The 19931-nt window shown below is 43.4% G+C and overlaps 3 protein-coding genes across 5 annotated transcripts in view; 2 read left to right on the forward strand and 1 right to left on the reverse strand.

Moving 5' to 3' along the window:
- The window catches only part of LOC106750724 (probable serine/threonine-protein kinase dyrk2), a 193652-nt gene extending 180863 nt beyond the window's left edge, over positions 1-12789 (reverse strand). Inside the window, exon 1 of the mRNA XM_014631248.1 lies at positions 12410-12789. The gene's annotated coding sequence lies outside the window, so the exon portion shown is untranslated. The remainder of the gene's footprint in view (positions 1-12409) is intronic.
- A 2344-nt stretch (positions 12790-15133) lies between these two features.
- On the forward strand, positions 15134-16541 carry LOC106750727 (UPF0669 protein C6orf120 homolog). Of its 3 annotated transcripts, none has more exons than XM_014631252.1 (5): positions 15134-15213; positions 15716-15840; positions 15929-16045; positions 16126-16273; positions 16465-16541. In XM_014631252.1, the coding sequence occupies exons 1-5, from the start codon at positions 15163-15165 to the stop codon at positions 16468-16470; spliced, it is 447 nt and encodes a 148-aa protein (XP_014486738.1). In that variant the 5' UTR covers positions 15134-15162; the 3' UTR covers positions 16471-16541. The 3 variants fall into 3 exon arrangements, with proteins under 3 accessions (XP_014486738.1, XP_014486736.1, XP_014486737.1); XM_014631250.1 differs by having other exon boundaries at positions 16392-16484; XM_014631251.1 differs by lacking the exon at positions 15134-15213 and adding an exon at positions 15241-15591 and having other exon boundaries at positions 16392-16484.
- Positions 16417-19918, forward strand: LOC106750726 (DNA repair endonuclease XPF). Its single transcript, XM_014631249.1, has 9 exons — positions 16417-16568; positions 16644-16823; positions 16903-18061; positions 18146-18451; positions 18526-18738; positions 18823-18996; positions 19093-19233; positions 19304-19504; positions 19638-19918. The coding sequence occupies exons 1-9, from the start codon at positions 16501-16503 to the stop codon at positions 19791-19793; spliced, it is 2598 nt and encodes an 865-aa protein (XP_014486735.1). The 5' UTR covers positions 16417-16500; the 3' UTR covers positions 19794-19918.
- Positions 19919-19931: the final 13 nt, after the last annotated feature.

Here is a 19931-nt window from a genome sequence, read left to right on the forward strand (position 1 = left end):
AGCAAATATGTACAGCCCTACAGTAAAAAACTTTATGTTACAAATCTTTTTATGTTATTTTAACATGGGGAATGTGTTAAAAAGTACACAAATATGTTAACATATTCACATGTTGTTAACATATTATTTTTTAAACATATTTATCTCGTTAAAGTAACACAAAAATTTGGGTGATCGGCATGAGGCACAAAATTTTTACTCCGTACCATAAAATGTAATATGTTAACTTCTGAAAAAACGAGCTGTTTTTTCTTATGTGTGAGAAATCGACTGAACTTTCAATATTTTCACAGATTTCGTGTTACACGCAGTTATATCGTCCGAGAATTCTTAAAGCATCGATTGTAATAGTTGGCTAAGGTTAACCGGCATACACAAGTTACGTTAACCAGCGGTGTGAACGCCGCCGTAAGTAACTCACGCGTTACGCAAACGACTTGCACTTTCGTATAGTGTGTGTGTATGTGTGGGGGGTACTCCTTCTTTTTTTCTCTTCCCACATCGTACAAGCACCTACGGGCGAACCGCACTTCCCACTTATACGTGCAGAGGCACTTATCGTGTGTATTTTTTCGCGGACGCATCGTTCGCGTTTTACTTGCTGCAAATTGCGGTCGTATTCCTTTTGTTTCTTTTATTTTGTTTTTAAAATGCAAAGTGAAAAACGTTCGCTTTTATTATGTGCATGCCGTATAATTACAGGATGTATGACGCGTGATTACGTGATACACGATATATAATTACAATTATACGATATGCATGATTCATTGTACGGCTTCCAGCGATTAATTTCGCCGGGCTATCTCGTACGATCCCGAGTCCAAATTTTGAGTTCACATTAATCCTGCAATGACCATCGAACTTAAAAGATCAATAGAGAATCCTGAGATACAACATTAAGTACTATATCGATAATATTCAATTGTTGATAAGATATGTGCAATAAGCACATATTAAATAATACAGATAAATAACCCAAAAAGTTTTCTGCTTCATAATCTTGTTCTTATTATTTTTATTAGAAAATATACACACAATAACACATCACAAAAAAATACACAATACGCAGGGCTACCAAAACAAGGTTAAGTACAATCTTTCGAAAGGGACAAAGTTATCGCCCATCAATTGATAACCACCGTTGTCCGTCAAACAATGACGCATACATACGATGACTGGAAAATCACAACTAACATTCAATCATTCCTTTTTGGAAAAGTGATTAAATTATCGAATTATTAGCATTATTATTAAGACTGTTACAATACGCATGTTACAATACGCATTGATTACGTCGCTCGTAGTATTTGACAATCGTTGTCGATTAATATATATCAATTGTTAATTAACATCGCGTTTTCTATTGACTCGAATTTTCATGTAGCACCATTGAATGCTTGTTCACAATAACAACCACAGAAACTGATCCCAAAATGCATTACAGTACGCAAGATATAACGTCAAAGCTTACAAACTTTCGTTCTTTTTCATCTCTTTTATATTTCCAAAACTTATCAAAATTTCTAATATAAATAGAAATAATAATGAAAAGATTATGAAAGAAGAAAGTATATTGTTTAGTTATCCATTTACCTATTAATTTTTACTAGATTATTTAATATTTGCTTATTGCAATATCTATCTGCAGTTGAGTAAAATTAATTATTTATATTAACATTGTTTACTAAAATGAATTAAAAAGAAGATTAAATGCAAGCAGATTATGAAGATAATCCAATATTAAATAATCCTGAAATAAGTACTTCTTTATATATATCTCAATAAAACGATAAATAACCACTTGCAGTATTAAAAGATCGTAGACTATATAACATTATGCCTCGAGATTCTATTCTTTACTAATCTTTCAGGTTCAACGAAATTTGCAGAATTTAGTGTAGAATTAAAATTTCACCTCGAGTTTGTACAAGAAGTTGACGGTCGCATGACTTTCGCGAAACTGAATGTCGTCTCGTAAAAATTTCATTCCACGCGATCACCAAAGAGAATTTATATCTTCGCTCGAGGGAATATAAACGCCTTTATCTCACTCAGCGCGCGACTCCTGTAATTGAAATCGGGCGGGAAATAAACCGGGATTATTATACGTGAGGAGAGCATCACGCGTCGACGAACGAAAGCTGCGCTCGTCAGCTCCAATTTAACGATCATTATTCGTTTGGTCCGCTATCCGTTGCCGAGCGCAGTTTAGTTTATTATTGGAGTGCGAAAATATCGCGCGCATAATATCCGGCCTAAATATTTTCATTGGTAGGCTTTACTGCAGTGCTAGTTATACTTCCTCCAACCACCCACCCTCTTTCGTATTAATTACAAATATGTTTCAATTAAACAAATTCTCGAAACATTCAATTTGCAGCTAAAAGCTTAATGAGCCGCCAACGAGCACGAAACGCTAAACAATCGAGCGTTTTACTTGTACAGAATTAATTAGATATTTAATCAGAAACATTTTAACAATATTATGATAAAGTTCCAAAATATATCACACTATATCACGTTATATTGTGTCTCGCATAAATACAGTGAAGTATCGATTGTCCGTACAACCAGAGTCATTTAGCCGAAATATTAAATGAAAAATGCACACAGGGTTTTTCGAGCGTGACTCAGCGCTAAGCGATGCTTGGCAATTTGTGAGCTTAAAACTCGACGACGTCGTTTCCACGTGATTGGATTAACGAAGGACTAATCTCGGAGACTTTCCGATGTTATTCCGACGATCGTTCGTCATCGGACAGACTCTCACGAAGTTACCTCCGTCCGAAGTACTACACTTGAATCTGACTTAGAATACCGACCGTTCGAAAGGAATGAGGATAGCGGGAACGGTTAGGCCAGGCCAGATATATTTAACCTCTTCGCTGCGCGCTCAGTCCGCAAGGAGCAACACTTGCTCTTCGCGATTTAAATAAATGCACGCTCCGGATACCAGTCATTGTTTCAGCGCGGTTTGCGCGATTACTTGCGCGACTTTCTCGGCGAAGGCGAGCCAGCTATCACGAGAGGGTTTAGCCAAGGTTCAATAACTCGGATCCAGCCTGGATCTGATTAATATTCAAACTGGGCCTAAACTTCCTACCTTGTCCGAAGTAATATCGATTAATCGTCGATCTTTGTCGATTAACGTTAATCTTGATAGATCTAAGTATTGTTTTATGTTTGATTTTACATTTCGCTTGTCTTTTTGTACATAGGAAAAAGTCTAGTTGTATTAACTAGAAAAGGAACAACCAGATGCGTTTTGGCCGAAAGAGGCAGAATTTCTGGTTCTTATGATCCAAATATAGTCCCCTACAACTAAAAATTCTGTTCCCTTCAACCAAAATGCATCTGGTCGTTGCCTTTCTAGTTTTGATGCAACCAGACATTTTTTTCCATGTAATTTTTATGTTCGATTCCATGTCGATGCGCATTTAGTTTTACATGTCGTCAGTGAAATTGCACTTTCGAGAGCATCGAGGTTAACCTTGTATTTTTGAAGAAATCGTGGATATATTCGGACACTTTTGACACTGAGCGCTACTGATATTACGCGAGCGGCGTGAATGTCAAGAGTATGCACGTTATACCAACATCAAAGTTACATTTTTCATATCTACGTAAACGTCTCGAAATAACTCTTTCGGTATTTTTGCAGGGACTTTGCAAAGCGAAGCCCGTGTATATCGATAGAGTAAGAGAGAGAAAGAGAAAGAGAGACTTGCACGCGCGACATTGAATAGATATTTCGAACGAGGTCTTTCCCTTTGTCACCACCCACGCGGATTGATTTGATTTAGCCGCGGGAAAAGGCCCGACAGCGTTCATTCCGTCATTGACATCGATATCGAAACCGTAGGCACCGTGTGAGTCACGGATCGCGACAGCTGTCTCCCTATTTTCTGATTCAGCAATTAACGAACGTCTGTCGCAACTACGCGAACGCGGCGGTAGGATGCACTTCCGTCGCTCGGGCTTTCGAAACGAATAATACAGAGGCACTTGTTGCGCACTCGCGTGTAAAAAAAGAAATACATTCGCGCCTCTGAATTATCCGTAGGACTCTCTCTCTCTCTCTCTCTCTCACGAATGTGCAGAAGCGCGACGATTAACTGTCGAGTGTACATGATTAATTGACAGCCGTGTTCTCTTAACGAGCGACTCGTCCGACGAGCCTCGGAAATTCTAATTCCAGAAGTTACCCGCAACTTATTGCGGACTTGACGAGACGACAGGGAGAGCCGAAAACACGGAAATCGTGCGAGTGCGAACGAGTGCACGCGCGGGTGCACGCGAAAATCGCCCGAGGCGAAAAGGTATCGCACTGCGGCGATAAAAATAGCCGCTGAAACGTCGCGAGGACCCTTTCGCCGCGTCTACTAAGCGCATAAGTAGCGTGGAGTGGTTGACCAGTCGGTCGGAAATGCATACACACACACACACTCGCTGCGTTTAGAGAGCCTCTCGATGCGAGGAGCGTGCAGCGAGGACAACGTGCCAGCGAGACCGTAGAGAAGACGCTTCCTGGAGGAGAGGAGAGAAAAAAGAGAGTACCAGTCGATACATTCTCGTAACGCAATTGCGTAAGTATCGCCTCGCCTCGTCGGAGGGGGGAAAGGGTGGCCCGGAGGCGCGAATGCGCTCGCGACTATTTCGGATCCGTTCAATTGGTGCCTCCGACGCGATCCCGGGCTCCTCTTGGAAATAGAGAGAGAGAAGAGCGCGAACTCGCCGTCTCGCGCGCGCACGAGTCGTGTCCCGGACTTTCACTCTGATCTGTTACGCCTCGACGATATACGCCGAGCAACGGCGATCTCCTCCTGCCGCGTCGTTATTCCGCAACTATCACGATCCGATTTCCGATCTGTCCGAGAGATGCGACTGACCGTCGCGACTTTCGACGCGACAAGGATGATATCATGAAGGAACACACTGATACATCGTGACATCGCGACTCGAAAATTTAGTGTCTACTACCGTACGGCGTAATGTCAACTATAGGTAAAACTCGATGGACTGGTTAATAGTAGGTACGATATTTTAGGTTTCCACGGTGTGGAGAAATACTTGATTCGCCTTCCGCGGCCGAGTTAGTGCCGCGTCCTTCTTGGATTTGTTTCTGACGTTTCGTGAAACATTCCAGTTTATTTACCTTACTTCTTCAGGGTGAGGAGCGACCCGAGATGTCTCGCAACCTCGGAAATCAGTTCACGAAACGTCGAGAACAAATCCATGAAGGACACGCTAACTCGGGAGCCAAGTCAAATAGCGCGGGTATCTACGAGATCATGCGTGCGCGCTCGTTCGCAATTTCGTCGTGACGCGTCATCGATCCATTAGGCATATTTAATTGCCCCTGGCGGACTACCAATCGCGACCGGTTATTTTATTGCGAATACACGCCCGTGAGTATTCGTGCCGTAATTGGTTTTTTGCCTCGGCGTAACTTCTTTCCTCTCTCCTCTTTGCCGCTCTTTCAGATTACAAGCAACGGGGCCCTATAGATCGGATGCTAGGGGGGAGGGGGAGGGGAAGGGAGGAGGCAAGAGGTGGGATACGCCACCGCTGCGCAGTCTCAGGTGTAGGGCCCAGGTATAAGATTCACGACGGCGGAAAAGGGCGAGAGGGAGGGAGGGAGGAAGAGAGGCCAGTCGGCGAAGTCAGGGAGCGGAGAAATTTATCGCCGCGAGCCAGACACCGGAGCTAAAAATATGGGCAATTAAAAGCCCGCGCATTCACGTGCGCGGTCACGTAGCGAAACTTTAAGGGCCCGGCGTATCGTGCCGTGACAAATCCGAAGAAAAATGCGTCCACCCGGGCTTTCCTCGACTGCCTTCTCCCCCTTCCCTCTCCTTCTCTCTTTCTTCGCTCTTTCTCTTTCTCTCTCGTGAATATGAAATATCTTGGCGTGCCGATGAGCTGACGTTTTAAAAGGTTTATCTGACCGAAGTGCTTTTGAGAGAGGAGAGGGGAGGCGCTTTAACTGCTCAGAAGACGATCGTGTTAATGTAAGCCGATATTACAAACGGAAAGGTTTCTACTGTGCGCCAGATAATGGAAACGCGGAGTGAATGTATTAAGGAGTGTCGCCTAGTGTACACTCGGTCGCAGAATGGTTTAGATATGATTCTTCCGATGAAATTAGAAGCGTAGTGGAGTAGCCACGATTGCGATCCGCTACTCGTGAGTCTGCGCGGTAAGCCGTTATGACAGGAGCCAAAGCGATGATGTACGAAGTATCTGACGTCACCAACTGCAACGGAGGATTCAGAAGAAACGTAAGTATCTTTATCGTATTCTTATCTATCAGATAAGAGAATAATAAATGAATCAATATTTACACCGTGTAATGTCATTTGGGCTCCTGTCATAACCGATTACTGCGCAAACCTATCTCAGCAGCGGCTCGCAATTGTGACAACTTGGAGCGTCTTAAAATTTCATTGGAAAAAATGTGTCTAAATTATCTTGCAACCGAGTGCACGATAGGGAGAAAAACGGTTTAGACACAATAAAGTTCAGAGCGCAGCCAATATAGTTCAATGGGAGAATGAATTAGTCAAAAATAAGTTATCTCATTGGATCATCGGCTACGCCTCCAACTTCGGTATGTTTAATCCGTTTTGTTTCCAACTATATGGTCAGTCACAAAGATGTTGCAACACTTTTTTTCGATGAATTTCGCACCGCATCTCGTATCTCCAAAAGGAAAATGTATCTCCTGAGAATGATCAAAAAGCAATTCTCTTCCTTGATAACTCAGAAATGAGAAATTGTAGATAAATTTCTTCCTAAAGTAAATTGTAGAACAAACTTCAATCTTTCACATAGAAAAGTCGACAATTTTCTCAAATTTTTTTCCTGCGCTCATAACACGCCCGAAAATGACGAGAAAATTGTCCATTTTGTCCAGCTCGTCATTTACGATGTGTAAAAATTAAAAGAATCAACAAACAAAAGACGTCAATCGAAAGTAGAGACTTCAAGTATTAAAACTTTTCGTTTAGATTTGGATTTCGATTCTTCACGAAGTTACAGCTGCTTGAATCTTGTCTACTTTTTTAGAAAGTATCAAGTGCTCCCCTAATTGTTGTGCGTAGTGTATATACGAAGAGAGCGTTCGTAGGAATTCTAATTCCGGAATAGCTCGACTTTTCCTCGTGTGGAAAACCGGTGGTCGAGTTTTCACCAGAGGAGTCCCTCAGAAGTTGCGTACGCGCGGTGTAGCACCGGAGAGAGAGAGAGAGAGAGAGAGATATATATAAATTAACGCGCGATGAATTATAAATAGCATATATTATATGCGTGTAACCGGTGCGATGATCAATGGAACAAGCGTCGGGATGACGACAATATGGGGCCGATTCGTAATACGGACGCGTAATAAATCTCGAATTCCCGCTCTTTCGGTATAAACCGGGGCGCAGCGTGACGCTTTTGCACGGTGGGGTTAAACGCGGCCACAGCGCTGGGCACATGTTTTTAGAAGCAATAGCGGCGACTTCGCCGTGGCGGATGATTTACGAATGAAGCACCGGCGCGTTAGGGCCCGAATTTGTGCGTGGCGACAAAGGAGAAAAAAGATAGAGAGAGAGAAAGAGAGGAGGGGAAGAAAGGAGGAGGAAAAAAGAGGAACGCGCGCAGTACAAGCGGAATATTGCTTCCTCGGCGCGCCTTAATCGTACGCGAACACCGCCTGGCCGTAATCGGCCGAGGCTGGATCGGTAATAATCCCCCGCGATTCATGTGGGTTTAAGGGTCAATCGATAAGCAGCGCAAATATTGACACCGGCTTTTATCACGGCGCGCGCAAATCTTTAGGCCGTGATTTTCCCCGACGCCGCTTATTAGTCGACGACACTCGCAAAGGTGGCGGTTTTCCCGCGGCGTATTTAGCGTTAAAAGTTTAACGACTGCCCGACTCCGCGCGCGGCCCGGTGTGTTGACACTCGACTCGTTGATACCCACGGTATTAGAGAGCGGCTCGGAATAACGCGGCTAAATTTAGCGCGTAAACGAATCAAAGTGAAGATAAAGATACGGATCAAAGGGGACGGAAATGTATCGTAAAGTTCCGCGTCTAATGAGGTCAGCGTTGCGGACAACTGCCCTTTATCGCCCCCTCTCCCCCGATGTAGCCGGACGCGGTGCGTACGTAAATGAAAGTTGCCCGGATAACGCGAGATACGATCGACGGATACGATCGCGTCCGACGCGCGACCTTAAAGGACACCTTTCCTCGCTTCGTTCGTTAAACGTCGTACCTTTATGCGTCGGGACCGTCATTAATTCGCGGGCGATACGTGCACGTAGCGTGGCGATGTTGGATATAATTGACCCTTCGCTAATCGTATCCACGATCCGATTATAATTAACCTCTCCCATACTTTCCGGGTACATTTCTGAATATAAAGTATACTTATAGAAGAAGGAAAGAAGAAGAAAGTTAAATTGGGTATAATACGCGACTGCTGGGATCTCCGTTTTCCGCCTTCTCGTATTCCGCCGGGAATTCGTGGCGCTCGTATCCGATGAAGGGTTAACGAACGCGGAATTTTCGTGGCGTAAACCCGCGAGGGTCGAGGGCGCGCGCGTGTAGTCGCCGCCACTCGGCTAAGATCGATTGTCGTACTGCGACACTAGTGTTGAAATTGGCATAACTTGGCGGTTTGCGCTCCCCGGCCGGCGTTCAGATCGAACTTCGGGTCTCCTTCCGGTTTTCCCTCAATGAGAATAACGATGACTTGCTTCGAATGAGTACCCGTAAATATCGCACATGCACCCGAGATCCGCGGGTTCGACGACGTAGCGTAAGAGCGTTATTAGAATTCATAGTTGTAAATTGCGGTTATATTGATAATTGACGTGCTGTTAACACCCGAGAGCGTGGAAACGCAACCCCGCATTTAATTACCGAGTTAAGAGCACGAACAGTGGCTTTCGCCGCGCGCGATGGGAATGCTGTGTCCGTCTCTCTCGCAATTATACGGTGGTTACGCGTAGAAATTGCGGTTATTGATGACTTACGATTATTGAGATTGCCGGATTGTCGGAAGGAAATACAAACATCACCGACTTGCGTTGCACTTCTAATTGCAATGGCGAGTGTGTCGGTAATTGAGATGTATCATTAAATATTCCGACAATCTGCAATTATTGCTCATAGCAATAATCGGAGAACAACTCGCACTGCGCGTATTTGCGGCATAAATTCAGCGTAATAATATACGCGCGCTCGAGAATCGTCTGATATATTATATTACATAATAATATAATATGTGAAAAAAAGGGGAAAGAGAAGAAGTTGAACCGTGTGTCATCGAAGTCAATGTACGCCGGCGGGCGAGCCCTACTTCCTGAAAACGTGTTAAGGGCTCGATGAAGACTTCGTGTATGCACATGAAGACATACTTCGAGCAGCCTATAATTTGCCCTTTTTTTCATTGTCTCTCTCTTTCGTGTCCGGAGGAAGTGACGAGGTATGGGGGAAGAAGCCACACGTGTAAAACGCGGCTCGCCACGCGGCCCGCATGACACACACATACACACGCATTATAGTTCCAGTTCTTATGATACTAATTCCATTCTTAGCAACACTTACCGATTACATATCATACGAGACACGCGGGATTTTGTGTCTCTCTTGCGGGAAGTGAGTCGCGGAGAAGGTACGTGCGCGCGCGGCGTTGTTATTCAATGCGCGCTGAGACGACCACGCGGGGCTTCTACGTTTACACGCGTCCCGATACGCATCTGGCCGCGTCGAAAAATCGCGAATAAACCGCGACCGAAGGAAAACTGGCCATCGTGAAGGAAGCGGAGAGCCTGTTGAAAATGTCGCGTTACGTCACGTCGTCGAGCCCGCTCGCGGATCGTCGATTATCGATCCGCGATGACTTTCTCGGGGAGATCGATACGCGGAAACGCGCTTATCCCGACGGCGCGATCAACGACGACGATAATGATGATAATAATTGCATAATAATCAGGCGTTATCGCGATATCGTCGTGATTATCCCGCGCGTCTCCACGAGTCTATTTCAAGCTGATACCTTTATTTTATATTTTTCACGCGTAAATATAGAATAGAATCAGTTTTATCATGCGAGAATATAGTTCCTTTGATGCTATAAATATGTAGAAACTTATTTTCCATTTTCCTCCTCTTGAAGACTTAATATAGAATTTAAAATTTCAGCTCGTTCGGCGACGCACACTTATCACCTCGAATGCCAAAAATGAAACGTACGAAATTACGCTTCACCGTTCGCTGGTTTTCTTGCAACGAGCAACGTTAAAGAGTTAACATTCGGGAAAGTGACGCCTGGTATTTTCGTGACATAATGCGTTGTCGCGCGATGAAAATGTCGGAGAGTCAAACCGCGCACAGCTCGAGCGCATACGTCGCATGCGAGAGATAGAGAAAGAGAGAGATTTTAGCCGGGATCGAAAACCCGAACCTTATTCCGCGATAGCGAGCATCTTTTTCTTTATTGCGTCACTTTTGCTCGCGTTTGGCGGGGACGCATGTGTGAAAACCCGGTGAACGCGCGGCCGTCGTTCTCTCTCGAAGCGATACGCTCATTAACAAGCCGTATCGCGAGAGATCTTTTATCGCCGGCATCCCAAAACCGCCGGATGTCCTTTTCACTACGGTTTCCACGATACCCGCTCGACGATACCGTTTTTATCTCGGCGAGAGACACGGCACTTCGAGTAGTTCACGAAGGAAAGCAAGCTTCTCGCGATGACTGAACTTCGACGAACTTAAACCAAACAACCGGATGGTAAAACGATATCTCTCTCTACCGGGTTAATTTCAAGCGACCAACTTTAACTGGAACAATCTTGAGATCCGAGATTTGCCTCATTCGTGGATGCATAATAAAGCGCGAATTATTCGGACATCGATTATATTATTATTCACACGGATGGATCTTTTTCTCCGAGGATCACTGCCCGAGCGTGTACACATTTTCATTGGCATCGAGGCTATGCTGTTGTGTTTACATCGTTTTCTCTCTCCTTTGGTATCCTGTTTGTGATTTTCTTTAGGATTTAAGAAGAACGAACGACGTCGGGATACATCGCGTTAACGATTACGAGAATAATGATAAGTGACGTGACTCGACATTATCTTTAAAGAAAAGGTAGTTTTGTGCAAATAGAAAGTGAAAAAATCGAAATAAATTCCGTGATAAGATAAGACTTCAATAAGCAGACTGTATGGACGACTGCTTTCGCTACCACGAATCTCGGCAGAGGGACGAATCGCGTTTCGTGATTAAGCGGTCGATGACGGCTCGTACAGCTCGTACGATCGCGCTAAATATGGATTTAAATGCCGAGAACGTTGATCCCTTGGCTGGTCGGGCATCGAGATTACTCCAAAAAGTCGAAAAAAACCAGGTATCACGCGTGATGCCATTTCGCTCATGGCTCACATAACCCGACTATCCCGTGTATCGAATACCAATCCCTCGCATTCGTCGTGAAATTTGATTTTAGGAAAATTGTAGAATGGACGTTCCTCGATATTTTCTCTCTTTCTCTCTCTCTCTCTTTCTCTCTTTTGCCCGAGTTAGAGCAATGGAAGTTGGATGTGTAATAATTCAATCTGGTCTACCTATTTCTATAGACTCGCTGTTTAGATAGAACCCGTTTCCCTCGGTTCTGGCCGATTGATTATTCGATTGTTTCTATTTATGAGCGAATCTCTCATTTATTATTGACCATAAATTCAATCGTAGCACGGTAAAACGGAGCGTAACAGCGGAGAGAATAGAAGTTTTTTTTAGACTGACACCATGAGCAGAGAAGCATAACTTGCCTACTTCGCTTCCTTTCAAAAGGACGCTTGAATTATAATGGCCGCGCACCGGCATTGAAAATCGTGTCGTGACCCGATAGACCGTAGATAACCAGTGCAAACGCGCTAACTCATTCGATGCCGCGAGAGTTTGGACGCGCTCCAACGGCAGGACGCGAGTCGTTTTCCTCTTTTTTCCCCTCCTCCCTTCGCGCGTCACACACAGTATATAAAGAGAGATAAAGACGAGGGAGGAGACCGGTAAACACCATGTTGAAAATTTCGCGTGTCATTTCGCGCATGTTCAGAATTTGAACGTTCGAATAACTCAATTGGAGGGACAGGTGCACGACGGGAATTGTCGCCATTTGCATTTCGAAAAGTGCCGATTTATTCGCCCCCTTCCTGCCGCCGACTCGCCGATTTACCTCGCTTGTAACGAGGCCTGTTCGTGACCTTCACGAGGACGCGAAACAATCCCCCCTCCCGCACACACTTGTCCCTTCAATCGTCGTTGAAAATCGCCCAGCCGGCGCGAGCCGCGTCCCGTCGCGGCCGGTCAATGTGGCGTCGGCGGTACATTGTGCACGTACTCACCATGCAGGAGAGATTCGCGTCGGCGTTGTGTCGGCTGGGACGTCGTGGGAGAGGAGTCGTCGAAAATCTAAGGGGGGTATCTCGAGCTGTCCAGCGGAGTCTCCGGTCCGTGGTGTGCTCCTGCTTCCCCTCGGATTAAACACCTCCGGGCGGACTGATGACGGATAGATGAACGGATGGACGGTCAGTCCCGGAGGGAACGGAGGAGAGGGCGAATCTCACTGAACGCGAGCTCAGAAAGACGGAGCTAGGAGAAACGGAGTGCGAAACGGTTACGCGAAACGAAGGAACAAACGAACGAACGGTCGAGAGAGAGAGAGCGCGCGCGCGACGACACGAACACCGGAGAAAAGTACCAACCGTGCGACGCGCGGGTTCAGCGGCCGACTGAAAGGATGCAGGCGCCGCTGCTCCGCCATGGTGCCCCCTCGTGGTCCCCAGCGCAACCCCCACCATCGCGCGCGCGCCGAGAGAGACAAAGCGGCTGCGCGCGCAACCTCACATTTTTTGACCCTACACACAGCCCCCCCCCCCTTCTCGGGCAGCTTTCCGACACAGCACCCCTCCTTCCGCTACCCTTAGGCTCGATTCACTACGAAGGCACGACGGATCGCGAAGTACCGCGCGCGCAAAGTACGAATTCTCCGCGAATGTGTGCGTGGGAGGCGAGGAGCACCGGCGGAGTCCTCGGAGCCGCGTTCTCGTGGACCTCAGCGTGGTGGGGACCGATCCCTTTTTACAACCCCCCCTCCCCCCCCCNCGTGACTGTCGCGCGGATCCCGTAGAATTTGTGCACGCTCGCTGGAAGACGCGAGAGAGAGAGACGGGGATGAAATGCAGTTTCTACTTATAGAGCGAGTCGCCGAGGGCCGAAATTCGGTTCACGTCGCGGAATAGCACCGGCGTGTCGCGTCGCGATTGATTCGTGCGAAAGGGCACGGGGAAGAATTAAAGTTCCGCGCGAAAGAGGACGTTGCCCCCTTCGCCCGATGGAAATAGAAAATAACTCGATAACGTGCCGCTCGCCGTGTCGAGCCACCGTTCTGTCGCGGAAACGTGCAATTTGAAGACCCGCTTGAAATATACATTCTGTCCCGTACTTCCGTCCTTCGGTACGAAAGGTATTTCTTTCCAGTAAATTCAACGTCTTAACTGTTTTATCCACAACGTCGAATTAAACGGCTTTGAAAACTGCGAGCGTAAGCGTTATTCGCGAGCGGTTTTCAATAAAGCCTAATCTTGCATCGCTTTCTTCTTAATTTCGATGAAACTTTTCACACGCGAAGATAAAGAAAACTCGTATTTCAGCGATATGTCCGCGCGATATTTCGCCGTAAATGAGTGAAAGTATCTTATTAACGAGAAAACGAACCGAGATCGAGATAGAATTCTGGATATACCGTCTTACCTGTTTACGCACGGTATCCTGCCGCTGCTACCAGGAATCTGACCGCTCTTCTGGACAGCATTGCGTACGAGCGAACGCGAAAGCGTCTTTTCACAGCCGAGGAAAATGTCGACGATCGCGAACGCCCGTGTGTGTATCTATCCATTGTCGTTCCGGTGAAACGAATTACCTCGGCGGAAAACATTATTTTAAAATTATAAGTCAGCCATTCCGCTAAAATCTTTAACAACGACGACCATCAGGTCAGGATAACACGCCGTCAGGTGGTTTCAGGCGGAGGAAAGAAGGCGGGAAAGAGGCACGGTCTCCTGAAACAAAAAGGAATATATTTTTTCCGCCGTTGCGTAGCGCGCCTTTTAATTGAACATTATTAAGTCTCCCCCGATGCAATTACCGTGCTGCCCTTTCGCGCTGCCACGTCCGTAATTACTATACCTCGTTTACTAATAGCCGTTCCGCCGGATATCATAGTTGATCATAGCGGTTACGCGTTACAGTCACGGAGTCTGTAAACGGGAGCCGCGCGCAATGCGGATTGCACATTGTCGTAGGCCATGCGTAAAGCGCATCGCGCGCACGCATTTGCATAAGAGTATAAATATGGAAGGAGAAGGGGGGAGGGGGATGTATCAGAGGGTCCCTCGAGTAAAGGGCGTCTAGCGTAGGTATTGTCGGACAATACGGTGGACTTATTCTACGTTTCTTGCGTTTCATCACCCGTTTTTGCGTCATTCCGGGCGCGTTTTTTATGGCCCGCTGTATGTTTCCGCGAGAAATTACCTCTGTCTCATGCAAGACACGATAATTTACGTCGGTAATATTCGCTCGCCAGCTGTTAATTGTATCCACTAACCGCCGGACTGCACGGAATCATCGGTTTTACTTTTCGTGTTTTGTGTATTTATAATGTACGCTGAGAAAGAGAGAGAGAGAGAGAGAGAGATAACGTTTTCGCTACGACTATGAATCTAATGGATCACAGTCCCTAAGCGATTCCATTAACCTCGTTTGAGATGATAAGGGTTAGAATATTTATGAGGCGTCTTTTATAATAGACTTACACAGGAAATATCGCACACGGATCACTAAAAATATCATTATTTACACGCGAAGACCGCATTTTGTTGGTTTTTAAGGCAAATATGTATATTTATGTACCACCTACGTACTTTGCATTGTCGGCGTCAGATTTGGCGGCAGAAAGAGAGAAGTTGCAAAAAAGGTACAGAAGGTGCAGCTAAAAAAGAACAAGTTCACGAATGCAGCGCTCTACTTTACAGATGCAAGCAGTGACATCTGCTGTCGACAAGATGAAACTTACGCAGAATTGCGTTCAAACTTGGTTATGTTGTCAACATATCCCCGGTTTTTACGCTGGTTAATTTTATCCAAATTGGTAATGATACGATTCATCCATCGTAAAGTTTTCACGAAGTTTAATATCGAGCGAAATAGTCAGATTTGTCGTTATTTATTCGAGCTTGAACGAAAAGCTGCGAACGTGGTGGTAATCTTAGCTTGGCGCCATTTTTGTCAGCTGATGCTATCAATTTCAGAAGCATCGCCAATAATTTGAGCGTGAATTACAATTTTATACGCTTTATGTAACGCGCACAGCATATAAATATGATTAGGATGGTTATTTCATGGGAGATCGTGTAAATGTTTATGTGACGAAATACCGTGAAGGACTCGATATTTGTCAATAATACTTTTCGGCGATTATGTCGTTGCGCGCAGTACTATGAAGACAATATTTTTCATTGTAACACTGGTACGACGAGGTTACGCTTCTAACGTAGTACACTCCTAAAGTACTCCTCCGGAAAATTCCTTTGAAATTATTTTGGTCAAGTTTTTCACACTACGTATTAAGTATCGTTTTGTGAAACTTACAGATATCCTACGGATTAGCAGTGGAAGAGGAATTACTGCATTATGTTAGCGATGATGTTCCTGGTGGTTCATATAAATATTATAGCTTGACATACGATGGTTATATTAAAATACGATTAACTTCGTTGTGAGTATCTTAAATGGTATTATAGTTGTTGATATTCTTTACATAGTTACATGTAATATGTACATTTCATATTCTTCATGTTCTTTAGAAGTGGTGATGCAGATTTATATGCATCGCAAACTACAACGAAGCCAACGTATGAATTGGACCATTATTGTTTGCAATCTACAACTTGCGGAGAAGATATCATTTTTATACCTAAGAGGTATTATATATACATATATATATATACTATATTTTTCAAACTTATTTTTTAACAAGCTATAGTATATTATGAATTTTTAGTTTTAAGCGGCCTGTGAGTATTGGAGTTTATGGTCATCCATCGCATGAAATTAGTAAATACACTCTATTAGTATTTGAAGTAATGGTTGAAGACGACATAACTTACGATCAAGCATCAAGAAATACTTACAAAGATCAAGATAATAAGGTAAATAACTAATCTATCAGTTCTACCTTTTATCTTTTATATAAATATTAATTTTTCTCTGGTCTTTTCTTTCTCTCCTCTCTCTTTCTGATATAAATATCTTATTCTAATGTTTCAGAGAGTGCACATTTCATTTTTTGCTAATCTGGTATGGTATTTTATGGAATTTTTGCTTCAACTATTATTGTAAGTTCTAGATGATTAAGAAGTCTAAGTAAAAAGCAAGCATGTTGGAATACGAGGTTCAAATCTTTCTTGAAGTCCTTCAAGAGGATGGTTTAGTTATTACAGCTAAGTGAGCATTGTTTTGCACTCACTGTCATATTATGTGAAAAATCATATATTAATCAGGCAATGAAAAATATTACAGAGGCCTTGGAATAGAAACTGTTTTTACAAGTGTACTGAAAGCGTACTCAGATCCAGGCAACCTGGTTATAGTTCTGGGAACCACTGATCATGATGAACGTTATTTTATAGAGCTGCTTAAAAGTTATGGAACAAATATGTTACCACGTATAGTTAATGCTGAATGTCCTTCCAACGAAAGGTTTATTAAGAAATACTTTAGATTTTTTTTTTACAAATATATATACACAGTTTATAAAATCTATTATCAAATATAACAGGGAAATCATGTATTTGGAAGGTGGAGTGCTATTTATATCGGGTCGTATCTTGGTAGTGGATCTACTGAAGAATCGAGTCCCACTGCACTTGGTCACCGGAATACTCGTGTACAGAGCTCACAATATTCTTAACGCATATCAAGAGGCGTTCGCACTGCGCTTGTACAGGCAACACAATAAGACTGGATTTATCAAGGCGTTCTCAAATTCATCGCTGGCCTTTACAATTGGGTGTTCTCAAGTGGAACGAGTCATGAAAGCTCTTTTCGTAAAAAAACTATATTTATGGCCACGTTTTCACGCCATCGTAAACAACTGTTTATCCAAACATGAGGCTGATGTTGTAGAGTTGCATGCAAAGTTCACACCGAAGATGCTGAACATCCAAACGGCTTTACTGGATATTATGAATTTCATAGTAAAAGAATTGAAGAGGATTAATAAATACTTAGACTTGGACGACCTAACTACGGAGAATGCAATAGCAAAGAAGTTTCACAAGCAGTTGCATTTGCAATTAGATCCAATCTGGCATCAGCTTAGTCCCGCGACGAAACAATTATTTGCCGATTTAAAAGTTTTACGAAGTCTCGTTATATCTCTGACGCACGAGGATTCTGTTTCATTCTACTGCATGCTGAATAGTTTACGTACGATGGATTATGCTGTAAAGGCCAGTGGTTGGATAATGTTGGATGAAGCTGAGAATTTATTTAAATACGCCAGGAACAGAGTTTATACAGAAAGGAACGAACTGAAACCAGAACCGACTCCAAAGTGGAAAGCCTTGTCGGAAGCTGTGCTCGAGATTCAGGAACAGAGACGTAACAAGAAGGCGAACAATGAAAGTGTCGAGAAAATTCTCATCTTGGTACACGATAACAATACATGTTATCAATTGAAAAGTTACCTAACCATAGGTGCAAACGAGTATTTACTTTACAAGGCTTTGAAAAAGTTGTCGCACATTAAAGAGCAAAAGACAAATGGCAGTGATAAGAAGAACGCAAAGAATCAATCGACAGCTGAGGGTAATGCGGATGAAGAAATGCAAGAAAATCAAGATACTTACGTGCTTACAATGTCGCAGAAATGCGTAGAAGATCAGCCAAGCACCTCTGTAGCGAAAAATCAGACTCTGTTCGAAGAATGCTCGCAGGTACATTGAATACTTTTATCGTAAAAGATATTCACAAGCTCATGGAAAAAAAATCTATGTATAAATATTTCCGATTTTTTCAAGATGTTGGAGTTAAACTTGAGCAATTGCACGACATCCGTACCTATCATAGTTATACAAGCCATAAAGAAGGGCGGCGATCCGATGACGTTGCAGCGAACATTGACGGAGTACATGCCGAACAATGTTATTTTGTACGTGGCTGATATCGGCACCGTCAGACAGTTAGAGGTGTATCAGAATAATAATCCGTCGATAGATCTGAAAGTATATTCTTTAATTTACGGAGGATCCGTCGAGGAGCAAGAATACCTCACTTCTTTGCGACGAGAAAAGGAAGCGTTTCATTCTTTAATCAATACGAAAACCGTGAGTATATCCGAATTGCCTTGAACGTATTTACGCACAATGCGATATTGAACAGTCGAGATGCACTTTCACAGACCATGGTTGTGCCTGAAGATCAAGATGGGAAGTCAGAAGATTGTCTGGCCCTCGCGATTCAGTCGAATAGCACGAATGAAGAAAGTACACGTAAGGGTGGAACGCAGCCCGAAGTGATTCATAAAGTTATCGTCGATATGAGAGAATTCAGGAGCGAGCTGCCTGCCATTCTGTACACACGCGGCATCAAAATTGAACCAGTGACGTTAGTGGTAAGTGGCAAAAATGTATGAAGTTTATTAATATAAGCATCTAATCATCACTTCTGACTGTTTCTTGTTTTAACATCGTTGCAGGTGGGTGATTATATCCTTACGCCCGAAATATGCGTCGAGAGGAAAAGCGTATCCGATCTTATTGGTTCTTTACTTTCTGGAAGATTGTACAACCAAGCGGTCGCTATGACAAGGCACTATGCCAAACCCATGCTCCTTATAGAATTTGATCAGAACAAACCGTTCAGTTTTCAGGTAATCAGTTCCGATAAAGAATGACGTTTGCGTAAAGCGCATAGTTTCTACATGCCACGTCATTTTCGATCATCTTATTACTGTATATACTTGCAGGGAAACTACTACGTCAGTAGAGATCTTAAAAATACAGAGATAACAGCAAAGCTACAATTATTAACGCTTCATTTTCCCAAGTTAAAGCTCATATGGTCTCCCAATCCACACGCGACAGCACAGTTGTTCGAAGAATTAAAGGTAATATAAATTTCTCGCGTAATGATGTTATTAACAACTGATAACTATGTTAATCTTTGTATACTTACAGCAAGGTCGAACTCAGCCTGATTCGAATATAGCCGCTAAAATCGGAGCGGATGAAAATACAGAAGATAAAGAAGTGATGACAGAAAAATATAACCCTCGTATCCAAGACTTTATGGCTAAGTTACCAGGTGTGCATTCGAAAAATCTACGTATTTTATTGAATAAAGGGCAATCACTAGATCACCTTATCAAACTTACCAAGGTAAGCGTAATATTAACAATTAAGTCTTAACATATTTGTTCATATATAATCTGCCTTTCATTGTATCGTTGTATAAGTAACAGTAAGGATTTATTAAGGATAAATAATCTTTGATTTCATATTTTGTGATCAGGAAGAACTAAAAGAAATACTTCAGAATGCAAATGATGCTGAATTATTATATAAAGGTCTACATGAGAAATGCTTACCAGCAAATGAAGCATCATTAGCTAGCAAAGGTGTTTCTAAAGTACGTGGTAAAAAAATGTTTACTAGAATAAAAAAGTAACACAATGGATATATTGTAATGAGATTTTGAGTGTAATCCAAAATGTTTTTTAATGTTCTAATGCCGTTAAATAATATAGTTAGTTTCTGTTTATAACATTTTTATTTTTTGATACCTATATGCTATACCCTCATCNTA

Source organism: Dinoponera quadriceps, unplaced genomic scaffold (assembly GCF_001313825.1).
Source record: "Dinoponera quadriceps isolate SergipeBrazil2010 unplaced genomic scaffold, ASM131382v1 scaffold5144, whole genome shotgun sequence".
Classification (NCBI taxonomy): domain Eukaryota; kingdom Metazoa; phylum Arthropoda; class Insecta; order Hymenoptera; family Formicidae; genus Dinoponera; species Dinoponera quadriceps.